This window comes from Aulonocara sp. 'chitande type north' Nkhata Bay, linkage group LG6 (genome assembly GCF_057382095.1).
Source record: "Aulonocara sp. 'chitande type north' Nkhata Bay isolate Kocher_YH1m ecotype deep benthic linkage group LG6, A_spYH_male_GT1.1, whole genome shotgun sequence".
Classification (NCBI taxonomy): domain Eukaryota; kingdom Metazoa; phylum Chordata; class Actinopteri; order Cichliformes; family Cichlidae; genus Aulonocara; species Aulonocara sp. 'chitande type north' Nkhata Bay.
Window position 1 is genome coordinate 24,736,025 of NC_141349.1, and position 12,392 is coordinate 24,748,416.

General features: G+C 46.4%; 1 protein-coding gene across 4 annotated transcripts in view; it reads right to left on the bottom strand.

The window, feature by feature from the left end:
- Window positions 1-11,990, bottom strand: part of fam184b (family with sequence similarity 184 member B) — a 31,942-nt gene extending 19,952 nt beyond the window's left edge. For 3 of the 4 annotated variants that reach the window (XM_086295769.1, XM_086295771.1, XM_086295768.1), the window contains exons 1-6: window positions 11,367-11,990; window positions 5,438-5,638; window positions 2,578-3,252; window positions 1,835-1,970; window positions 1,335-1,486; window positions 694-1,239 (exon numbers count right to left, since the gene is read on the bottom strand). In XM_086295769.1, coding sequence (XP_086151895.1) covers window positions 694-1,239; window positions 1,335-1,486; window positions 1,835-1,970; window positions 2,578-3,252; window positions 5,438-5,638; window positions 11,367-11,633 — 1,977 coding nt within the window. In that variant the 5' untranslated portion in view covers window positions 11,634-11,990. The remainder of the gene's footprint in view (window positions 1-693; window positions 1,240-1,334; window positions 1,487-1,834; window positions 1,971-2,577; window positions 3,253-5,437; window positions 5,639-11,366) is intronic. The other variant, XM_086295770.1, reaches the window with a different exon arrangement.
- Window positions 11,991-12,392: the final 402 nt, after the last annotated feature.

The following is a 12,392-nucleotide window of genomic DNA, read 5'->3' on the forward strand; positions in this document are numbered from 1 at the left end:
GAGGAAACTTTTGTTCAACATCGTCAGTTGCTGACAAGCGACGCAAGCCCAAAATATTTAGAAGCTCTGTTTTAATTAGGCAGCACCCCCGCTGAGGCTCGACTGTGCAACTCAGGCGCTGCGTTTCTGTGAACTTCAGTAACCTGGTTACTGTCGACGCTCCTCGGTGGCCCGAGCCGCGCAAACTTTTTCTCAGGTTTGTGGATTAAATGGGTGAACTTTTGCCTCGACCCTCATGGCTTACGGTATGTGGTTGACTTCAGGCAGGGAGATTTTTACTGTGTTGGCAACGGTTTGTGCTCATATCAAAAATAATTACATCCAAAGAGTGACTAAAACTAAAAATAATGAAGGCTGTGTTTTTCGGATTCCACAGCAGGACGTTTTTAAATTTGAGATGCAAGCAGTGCACATTATAAAGAATCTGTGTCTGGTCCTAATACAGAGCCAGTCTCCTCTTACTTCTTAGCACCATCTCACTGGGTTCCAGTGCAAAATTACTAATGCTCATTTATGATATATAGCCTCAGTTTTTAAATATAGTAGCCAAACAGGTCAGGTCACTAAGTGGTATCAAAAATGCAGCTTCTTTCTCCAGTTTTCCTCTCTAACCTGATTTCTCCTGTTATGATCACTGATGATGTCTGTTAAAGTTAAATGCAGAGAACTCTTTGTGTGCCGACACATGCTGACCTCTTGGTTGGTTTTCTTCTCAGAGCTCAGAGCTTCTTGGACGCCGTTTAATTCAGCCGCGTGTCTCCTCATCACCTCCTCTATCGCCTTCCGCACCTGCTCCTTCAGTCGCTTCCTGTCCTCCTCGGCCTTCTCCGCCAGCCTCTTCTTCTCCTCCTCCAGCTTCAGCTGCACGCCGGCTCTCTCCGCCTCGACCTGTTCGATGTTCTTGTCGAGCTGGGAACGAATGCGGACCCTCTCCACTTCCAGCTCTTTGCGCAGGCGGTCCACCTCTTCCTCCTTCTCTCTCCTCACACGATCCTTGACCTCTTCCAGCTGTCTGTGGTGCGCTTCCTTTTCCTCGTCTCTTTCTCGCCGTATTCGGTTCCTTTCCTTCTCGAACTGATCCCTCTCCTGCTCCCGCTCCCTCCGCAGGCTCTCTCGTTCTTTTTCGATCTCCTTCTGCAGTTTGTCCCGCTCGTCGTCCGCGTGCTTCTGAATGCGACGCAGCTCTTCTGTCTGGGCTCTCACCATCTCTGAGCGCAAACTGGACAGTGCTTCAGCGTGCTATAAACACACAACACAGCACACTCATTCATGCTGTGCTTATATTTTTGTCCACATTGCAGTTTTACCATATGTGCATGTGTATGCGTGCTTACCTGGCGTATCTGCCTGGCGTGGTCGCTGTTGCGGCCGCTGCTCTGCAGCTCCAGCTCTCTGTTCCTACTCTGCAGACGACTCACCTGGCTCCTCAGCTCCTCCATTTCAGTGCACACACACACCTCACAGCCTCCTCGATTCAGCAGCTCCTCTAACACACAAAAGTGATTGATTGATCGTCTATAGCAGAAGCAGAATGGATCATCTGACCAGTTCTGACTGAGGAAGGGTTTGAATTAAAACCCATTACTGTGCAATAAATAAAACTCAGAGTTTTGTGCTGACGGGGTGAGATGCCAGTTTGATGAAACTGTTTGCCTTTGAGCAGGAATGAATAATTTGTTACATTTTCTCTACATATTATGGCAGCGTGAGTGGAAAACTTAATTAACGGCGGGTTTGAATGAGGAATGGGGACGTGCACCTGGCACAGCTTCAGTTTTTGCAAGCTCGCTTCGAGCAGGGCAGGTAAGATTGACAGGTGCGAGAGGCAGACTACCTGCTCTGCTCTGCAGCTCGTCTTCCTGCAGCAGCAGCCGCTCCTTGGCTACAGCGAGCTCCTCTTCAGCCCGCTTGGCCACGCCCTCGGCCTCAGACACACGCCTGCGATCCAGCTCCAGCTCTTCCTCCAAGTCCTGCAAGGGAGGGATAAAGGCCAGGAAGGAGTTTAGCATGAGGGCAATTAAGGTCAGGCGATGCGGAATAGTACTGCATGTTGACAAAAGGCCACGAGGGAATAGAAAAGGAAAAAGAAACAGACGAGAAAGAGAGAGAGAGAGGCTGACAGCAAATTTGACACAGATGAGGGAGGAGGGAGTGAACACAATCAGACAAACAGAAAAAAAAATGAGGGATGAAATGTGGTGAGTCAGGGTGCTGTCTTGCCCAGCTGCGAGCCTTTAATGGTCTGCTGTGAGGACTTACTGCATGTCAGCTCCATGCCAGCTCTCACAGGGCTTCTTAATGCTCATGCGTGAGGTGGTGCAGCGAATCTATCCTGCTCCTCATTAGCAGCTAGTTGGCAGTGGGAATAACACTCAGGGAAGGCAGCTTGTGGTTAGACAAGCAAGATGCCTCCCCCACCCCCGCTCACCCTCCACCCCCCAGCTCTGCTTCTACTTCAGTCCCTTCTTTCCCATCAACACTATTAGCTGGGCGCATCAGAGACAGGAAGCTGCAACATTTCAATTTCCCTTCCCAGCGTTGGATTATGCACGCAGGGACGAGAGAAAAGGCGCGTACCTGTATTCGCTCTTGCAGCTTCACTGTGTTTCTCTTGCTCTCGGCTAGCCTCTCCAGGTGACTCTCCACCTCTGCCTCGGCCCTCTTCACCCTCTCCCGCAGAGCGCTGTGCATCCCTTTCTTCTCCTCCTCTTCCCTCTCCTCCCACCTCTGCCGCTCTTCCCTCCACTCCGCCTCTATCTTCTTCCTCATTTCCTCTCCCTCCTCGTTTAGATCGTTCACCTTTTGCTCCCATTGCTCCCTCTCCTCCTTCACGGCTCGCCTCTTCTCCTCCTCCGCTCGACCCCTCTCCTCCTTTAGTGCCTTTAGCTCCTCCAGGAGGGCTTTAATCCTTTCCTCACACTGCTCCATTTTCCTCTCCTCCTCCTCCTTCTTCTTTTCCTCCTCATCTTCTCTTTGCCTATCCTCCTTCTTCCTGTTTTTCTCCTCATCAACGACTGTTTTCTGGAGCTCCTCGCACTTGGCATCCAGTTGCTGGATCTGCTCCTCAGCATTCTCCAGTTCTTTGCTCAGTCTCAGGTTTTCCTCCTGGGCAACACTGATCTGGGCCTTGGCCTCCTGCAGGTTTTCCTGCGCACCCTGGAGCTTTTCCTCAAACTCTTTTCTTAGCTCTGCTTCCGTTTCACGCTCCCTCTCCTCCGCCTGGATGCGGAAGAACTCAAAGTCCGCCTGCACCTGGAGCCACAGAGGACGAGAGAATAACTCACACATATAAACCTTTGGTAGTGACAACTTTCCCTAAAAAGCACCTAATTTTTCTCCAACAACTCTCGGAAAAGCCTTTCACACTTTGTTCCATGCTACAATGACACTTATGCAATAACAAATGCATGCTTGTTCAAAGGTGTTTCACTGTGCTGAGATCTGGGAACTGTACAGACGGCTGGAGCGAACAGTGTGGACACAGACTATACAAAACATTTGTAAAAGGCCAGACTGGCCAATTAGTAGTAACGCTGTGACATTCACACAATACTCAGTATGTGGCAAAACATCATTACCAGCCTGCAATGTCGAGCTCAGGCAACTCAGAGCCGCAAAAAACTTCTTCAAAAGTCACAAAACCAGAAATCAGAAAGAAGCCTCAACATGCAGCAAGCTGCAAACATTATAAACCAAGGGGGGAGACACTGTGTGGGTTTCTTTGACATAGCTCCATATTAGTTATATTAGCTATACAGTTATATAACTATGACTTCTTTTTTTTTTTTGCAAAATAAGCCTTATTTGAACCCAAAGATTTGCCGTTTTCTGGCATTTATGGAACCCTTATTCTTAATAGTTAGATCTGCAGTAATGTGTGTTGACACTGTTCGATACTGTGATAACAAATAAACAAATACTATATGCTTATTAGCTATCCATTCACTGCTAACATAGACTCCAGGCACCACTGCTTTTACTGAAAAAATGTTCACATGCTAGGAGTTTATAAGGAATAAAATTATTATTTTCCAGAGGTGAATTTCAGGAATTCTTCTGTAACATTGTAATATTTATGCAAAAACAAATATACACTGCAACACTGCTCACTCAGCAGCCACTTTGTTAGCTGTACCTAAAGAGTGCTGTGAAAATATCCCAAACAACATTACACCATCAGCAGCCTGAACCGCTTATACACGGCAGAAGGGAGCCATGCTTTCATGTTTTCGATGCCAAATTCGGACACTATCGCCTCAATGTCACGGCAGAAATCGAGACTCATTAGATCAGGCAACATTTTTCTAATCTTCTGTTGTGCAGTTTTGGGGAGCTCATGCAAACCATAGCCTCAGTTTCCTGTTCTTATCTGACAGTAGTTGCACCTAATGTGGTCTTCTGTTGCTGTCGTCCTTCGTGTGTGTTCAGAGATGCTCTTCTGCATAGCACCTTCTTAACAAGTGGACATTTAAGAAGTTACTGTTGCCTTTCTATTAGCTTGCAGCAGTCCTGCCATTCATTTCTGACCACTGACATCATGAACAAGGCATTTTAACTTCACCTCACTGGATATTTTCTGTTTTTTGGCCCATTTTGTGTAAGGCTTAGAGGCGGTTGTGCGGAAGATCTCAGCAGCAGTAGTCTGATTTAAAAAGTGCCAAAACAAGATAATACTACGAAACTAAAGATGTTAGAGACAAATTTTACTAGCATAAGTGTTATGTTTGTGATTATATAGATGTTATGTCATTTATGCTCATAGGTACCTGTGAGAGATATCATGCAGTGTTTTGACACACTCACATTCTCATAGTTTTTGCACCAGTGGCGCTACGACACTCGTCTGCTCTAAAGGCGATAAGGCTTTCTTTTACTGGCGCATTAATCCTGTTCCAGGTTGTTTGATGTGTGCCACTTATCGTTGTCTGTAGCCTGTTTCACTTAAAAACACATCCCTGTGGTTCATACGTTGAAAGCCTGTCTACGTGAGTCTGGTAGGTTTGTACAGGTGTTTTCTTGTATCAGACCCGCGCTGATCTACATGCTTTGACTCAAGAAAATGACAGTAGGACATGAAAAAACATGACAGATGCCAGACATGCCAGACAGATAACAAGGAAAAACATTTCAAAATAAAAGTTTTAGGTCCCTGTGTGCATTTTTTATGTATTTAGTTGTTAAGACGCTTTTTTGTTTCCCCCCGCAGACTCGATAGGAAAGCCATGTGGGTGTTTACGATTCATGTTGATGTTTTATTGTGGTGCACAGCATATAAATTATGAAGACTGGGTAAAGTAACGGGCTTTCTGAGCGAGGCTGGCTGCCGTAGGTCATGTTAGGGCCAGGTTTGATTTGCTGCCCTCACTGGGAGGTTAGACATTAAATTACAGAGACACAACAAGGACCCCGACCCCCAACCCCATAAACAAGGACTCACACATGCACACACCTGGGCCCCGACTCGCTGCTGCTGATCCAGAGATTCCTGCAGCTCCAGGAGGCGTGTCCTCAGGGCTGACCCCTCCCCTTCGTGGCACGTCTCCATCAGGATCCGGTGCAGCTCGTCGTGGTGGGCGTTGCTCAACGCCTGCAGGGCCGCCTCCTGCTCCTCATTCTTCATGTTCAGAGAATAAATCACCTGGAGCATCAGCAACAAGAGGGCAAAGATTCAAGAGCTGTGCACATTTAAGCCTTCAAGACACAAACACTAAAAATTAGAAAGATATTAATCTATGTTTGCTTGTTTGTGTCTTCTTGCCTCCCTGCATTATTTTTCCACTTGAGTGTTGTGTATATAAGGTGGAGGAAGAAGGGCATCTTCTAAAAAGTGATGTGAAAAACATTTTTTTTTAAATGTTCAACTGTTTTGTTTTGTTTCACTGTATTTTTTCCTCTATTAAATGTGCGAGCCATTGTTAAATAAGCATTTTGACTACAGATTATAAAAAAACATTCACTAAAGCTCGTGTCCATTAAAAGCAGCAGCTTATCCTCTCTTTAAGGGATACATGACACTTTATCTTTGCAGATAAATGCAAACTAATCACCACTCATGGATGTTTTTAATGTTAATGCATTGCTTATGCTCATCACAGTGTGTTGAGTTCATGCTTCAAACTGCATGCCTTTGACTCCCTCAGTCTTGGAAAGTTAATACCAGACTTCTTTGTGATTATTTTGAGGTGTCTTTTTTTCACTTGCTGAATGGTGCTTGAAAAGTCCACATTTGTATCCACTCTACAGATACGTGATATTAGATCACTTACCTCCATAAATAAACCACCAAGTCTAATATTTTTTGACTTGCTTGGTTAACTCCCCTTTTTTTAATCCACCAAAATCTGATGACTTCAGAATCCATCAAGCAACGCAGCAGAGATCCCAAAGGTCAAGAGACTGAAAAAAATGCCCTTTTGTGTAGCACTTTTATTAGTTTTGCAACCAAATGCAGAATATTTGAAACCTGAATGGTGAGTCATTGTTGAGAGATATGGAGCAAATAATGAATTTCCACAATTTGATATGAAAAGATTAAAAATGACCTTGGCCACCTTGTTAAAAATATGCACGTATTGAGAGTAAAACTTCAATATTTTATGAGGGTTTTCAGTCTCATATGAGCAAACCTGGTTATATCCTTATGGCAGCTTTATGCTAACAAATATTACAGCAATACAGTGTTTTATCACGTATATCCTGTTACAGTGATAGAGTCACATATTAAACAGGGGCTGTAATGAGGGCAGGATGTGTATAAACAATCACCTGTGAGCTAAAAGCTAATGTTTCAGTCTGCTTTCAGAAACTATTTCTTCTCCTGGATCTCATCAATATGATGCGGCACCATTGTGATGCCTCACAGCTGGGTTTGAATCCTCTGACCGGCTAGGACCTTTCTGTGTGGAGTGTCGCATGTTCTCTTTCTCCCAGACTCCAAAGGCATGCATGTTAATTTCTAATATAGTGCCATGGCTGTAGCCTGCCTCTCATTCTATGACAGCTATAAGAAATATAAGAATATAAGAAAATTGATGGATGGAAAGTTTTAATAATGTCAGAGGGAGAATATATCCTGATCATCTTGGGCACACAAGGTTGCACAAACCCTCTGTTTGTGAAAGACAGCCAATCAAAAGAGAGTTGGATTAAAGAGAGAGGAGTTCAAACTGGCTGCACCAAGAACCAGCTAAAAAAAATAACAATTTTGTACTGTGAATTATGCAAATGTACCATAGCGGAGACCAAAACTAAAACTATAGAAAAGATGGGAAGGGGAGACAGATCTCCAGCCGTTGCTAACACAAAGACCCAGACAGCCATTTACACCTAGATTTGCTAATTAGCCTAAACATGGATGTCTTTGGACTTTTGGTGGAAGCTGGAGCGCTCAGAGAGAACATGCCAACTCCTCACAGAAAGCCCAGAGGATTCAACCCCAGGACCTCCTCGCTGTAAGGCAACAGTGCTCTCCACCAGTCGAAATAATATTCGACTTTAAATAGTAACACTGACAAACTGTGTGTCTGAGCCACGGACAGTCAGGCTTTATGCAGCGATGCCTGTCAGCATGTATGGAGCCTCCCTTCAACCTCTCCATATAGAGCGCTACTAACCTATGAAATACGGCCTGTTTCTACCCACTATTCACTTTACCCCCTGCGCCATGTCATCATCTCCTCCTGGTGACCCTGACGTCTCACTTATCCACTTGCAGAGGTGTGTGCGTGTGTGTTTGTGTGGACTCACACGCATGCGCGTACTGTATCCGGGAGACACATGGGCTCATATTTTACTCAGACGCCTCTCTGTCTGCAGCTGGTACAGGCCTGCCGGACATTCCCTGTGTCCCTGTCTCTGCCCAATGTGTGTGTGTGTGTGTGTGTGTGTGCGTGCGTGCATGTCATTAATCCTCTCTCACACACATTTACATTACCTCGACACTGTCAGTCTCCAGTAATCTGTTATGTATTTATTGTAAAGCAGGTTTTGGTATTGGTGTCAAATGTGAGATTTCTCTATCTCCTGTCCATCAGACGCTGGTGGAGTATGTCACACCGATGTGCAAACTTTAGCAAACAGTGACTCATGACAGGGAGGAATGAAGAGGACTCTGAAACGGGGACAGGCTCTAAGGGGGAGGACGTTCTTTGCTGTCCTCTTTGGCTGGTTTGAAAGTGAGAGCATAGAGAAAAAAAGAGATTTAATGAAGGTTATTAGATAATACCTATTAATAATGCAGACCAGTGGTTCCCATCCTTGGGTTTGGACCCCTGAGGGGTTACAAAGTACACCTGCAGACACCTGAACTTTACACCCAACTCTGTTCGTTAACATGCTGTCGAAACAGCCTGCACTCTTCTGGGAAAAGTTTCCAAATCAGAATCAGAATTTCCACAACATTTTGGGGTCTGACTGCCGGGATTTGCTCCCATTGAACTAAAACAGCACACGTGAGGTCATCTACAAATGGTACATGATACAGCCTAGCCTGCAGTCTGCATGGCAATTTATCCCAGAGGTGCTGGACGGTGTCGAGGTCGAGGCTCTGGAATTTTTCAGCACCAAGCTCATAAGCTAAAAGATGTGAAGACTGATGTCTTGGAAACAGGATCTAAAATGGTTACCACACATTCAGATAGATTTAAGAGGGACCTATTAGTAACTTTGCATATTTGCCATATCGAGTACATCTGAAGTATTGACCTACGAGAGTCACCTTTTCATTCCTCTGAAAATTAATCACATGACCTAATCTAAGAAGGAAAAGTGATCAGCCCAAGCTCACTCAGCGATGTATTAAGCAGCTATCGCTGCTTTATCTTTAGAGTTACAGGACAGGTAGGAAACCGCTGATCTAAATCTGTATGACATGTTTTATCTTTATCATAAAAGCAGTGACATCTATGCACTTGAAAAATCCACTCTTGTTCTATTTCATGCACTCGGGTGGGGGTTGGAGGAGGCTTGCTGCTACTCTAGAAGTTTGCTGCCTTACCTATTTAAAGTATAGGTAGGATATTTATATGTCACTAGCATGAATGAGTCACTTAAGCGGCTCCGTTTGTCTGCTACCGCTGCGCTTACCATTATCTGTTCATTTTTATTCACGCAGACAGTGGCTGCTGTTTAGCGTCAGCTCACTTTAAGGTCAGATTTAAGGAAACCCGCTTTCACACAGTTAAGTAAAACTACTACATGCCATCACGAACAGTATTTATCGGATTTATTTTAGGAGGTGGGATTAAAGACAGCTTCACACTTTGATTCAGCTCTCTGGGTTTAAATCTTTGGCAGTTTGGCCAGAGAGCGGCGAGAGCCCGCCACTGCAAATTCTGCCTCGAGATCCCCTTATCGATCCTGCCGGTCGATAATGTTATTCATGTGGCCTCACAAGCCAGTGCCCGTGCTCATTGACAGTAACTTCATAGTCAGCAAAGCATGAAATTAATATTCTGTCTACAGTGTAAAGGAGAGCAAGAGACAAGGCAGCTGAAACTGGAGTGAGACGTAGACTTGACTCGCTCGGTGCACAGAGGAGAGGTTAGGCAAAGAGACAAAGCAAGCGTGCACACAAACACACACTCTCTTACATCAGCCGCCCTCTCCCACTCTCACACATACCTCCACACATATCAAAGAGGGTACTGGGTGTGCTGGATTACAAAGCAGGGAACACAGCGCCTAGTGTACACTCGATAGGGTAAGTGCAGGAAATCCAAAGACAGAATTAGAGCCACCAGTCTGACGTGTAGGTGTGCACATAAGCACACACTTTAATATGCTACTGTTGATCTCTGTGAGTCATGCAGAGACACTACTCCTCTCTCTGTAGTCGCGTTTGTGTGTGTGTGTGTGTGTGTGTGTGTGTGTGTGTGTGTGTGTGCATGCAACCTTATGTGAACATTCACAACAGCTGGCCTGACACGGTCAGCTCTCAATTCCTTCCCATTGGCTTCTTTTGCCATGTAAACACACTCCGACGTGCTGCTGTTTTATCTTTAGCAGCACCCATTCAGCCAGGGCAGACTGCTCTCACTGATGGGGGGAGAGGTGTGTGTGTGTGTGGGGGGAATCGTGCAAGTCGGGATGGGTGAGTGGAAGAGAGAGGCAGACGTGAGGAGGTGTGTTAAGTAGAAGCCCATATGTGCGGGTGTGTTTGTGCGTGTGTGCCTCCATGCACACAGAATATGGGTTATTAAATATATAAGGTTACCACAGCTGACCCATTTCCTACTTCCTCTCCTCTGCTCTCCACCCCCCAAACAACTCAAATAAACCATGTGCCACATGCCCAGCATCCCAAAGCTCAGGGGAAACCAAACACACCAAATATGTGTATCGATGATTCTTATATTTCAGCCGCGCTCCGGGTTTCATTTACTGTGGTCGCCCCAGAGCTAAAGCGGGGCTGGCATGGCATGCCATGAAGTTTCAGAGGAGACAAAAACAAGTCCTGGCTTCTGTGGAGGGAGATCAGGGTGGAAAGGAACAGAGGGGCCACAAGAGGCTGAAGGACGGGGCTGGCGAATTCTCCTAACAAGCACAGACACAAGTGCTGACCCCTCATCTGTGTCATCTTTGTTTGCCTGGGCCTGTGTGCATGATAGGAAGTCCTTTTTTTAAAGACACAGAGGTGCATCCACAAGGGAAGATGAGAAGTGCACAGTCATCAGTAACTGTCATAGCTCAACAAGCCATGGGTCATGCCCTGCTTCTGTGAGCATTATTGTGAAGATACAGAGAGGGTGAATCCTCACATGCAGCTGCTGCAGCTGTTAAACTCCCTGATAAACACAGAGAAATGCCATGTTGGTGTACCAAGCTGTTAATTAACTGTGGGGATTCATCTGTTTCACACCACAGTTAATTGATAGCACACCTTTGGAGTCGTTTTTCTCTCTGTTGGTCAGACAAAGAAGCATCACCCTGGGCTCTGGCCCAGCGAGCTGTGGAATTGTTTTAATATCCTAAACGCCCAGATTATAAATTGATGCACGGTGAAGGTAATCCATAAATCTACTGATTGATTAAAATTGCATCAGTTCTAATTGCTGCCTGATGTCTGGTGCTCGGGATCTGCAGCTGTCAGTCACGAAGCTGATCCAAGTTTTCCCGTCGTTATCCCGAGAATGTAAAACGTGTAGACCTATGTACCGACTTTATAGCTTCTATTACCAGCCTGCTCCTTTTTAATTACTATTTATTTATTTATTTTAAACTACGGATTTCATGTGTATTTTCATTTATTTTGACGCGCCGTCCGTGTCTGAGTGTGAGGCAGCCAGCGGATCATCAGTCAGCCTGACAGGAGTGACATCCGGGCGGCGCGCCTCCCTCCCTCTCTCGGTGTCACCGGCGGGTCTTACCTTGGTGAGCTGAGCGATCTTCTTGCACATCTTGCTGTGCATTTGATAGTCGTACAGCTCCTGCTCGATGTTGGAGAACTCTGCCGCAGTCCCGTTAACGGCGGAGCCCGGCCCGGGGGGCTGTGCAGCCTTACCGGCGCCTGAAGCCATAACGAAGCCCCCCAGGGGAACTTCCCAGCCCGGAGGATAGTCAGAAATGATCCCGCCGCCTCGCAGATGAAAATCCCCACCAGAAATCGTGTCAACTTTTTTACTTGCGCATCTCATTCCCCCGTCGGCACACCCTCTCCCGCGAACGGCATCTCGAGTAATCCGCTGCAAAACATTTGGGAGTAAATCGCCGGGGCTCTCCTCGTGCGTTCCCGTTGTTGCCCCCCTCTCCTGCTGCCCGCCCGGTGATCGCCGAGGTCACACGCTGGAAGTCCATCGGGGACGCGCTCGCGCCGACCGACCCTTTCCCTGTTGTCAACGGATTTTTCCCCTCCTTCTTAGTCTACAGGGAGCGCTGGAGGATGAAGGCGTACAGTCCGACCACCTGTCTCGCGGCAGGGGCGGAGCGGGGCGTGCGTATCCTATGGAACATTACCGGAGACAGCTCGAGAGGCGCACTGCTGCAGTGCTGCCCCGCCCCTACCGGAGCTGCTGTATCAATGCCGATCAGCGCGCGGATGGGAGGTGGTGGAGGAGGAGGGGGTCTCTGGGGTCCAGTCGTGTGATTTTACTCCATCAGTCAGATAAAAGGGAAGCACTGAGGGCAGTGTCAGTTGCTGTGGACTACGAGCACACGATAAACCACATGCTTTGACTGTGGACTGATTTCATTGAAAAAAAAGAACAACTACTAGCACTCACTATAAAGGGTGGATTAGCACAGATGAAGGAACTTCCCACACAGTCATTTGTTTCTTAAACACACTACTTTCCAAGTACACATGCACACCTCGTTGTCTCAAAGAAAACCCTTGCAAGCAAATGAGAGCGCAGTGACTCACTATACGAGTGGACTCCATTTACTAAATATTCATT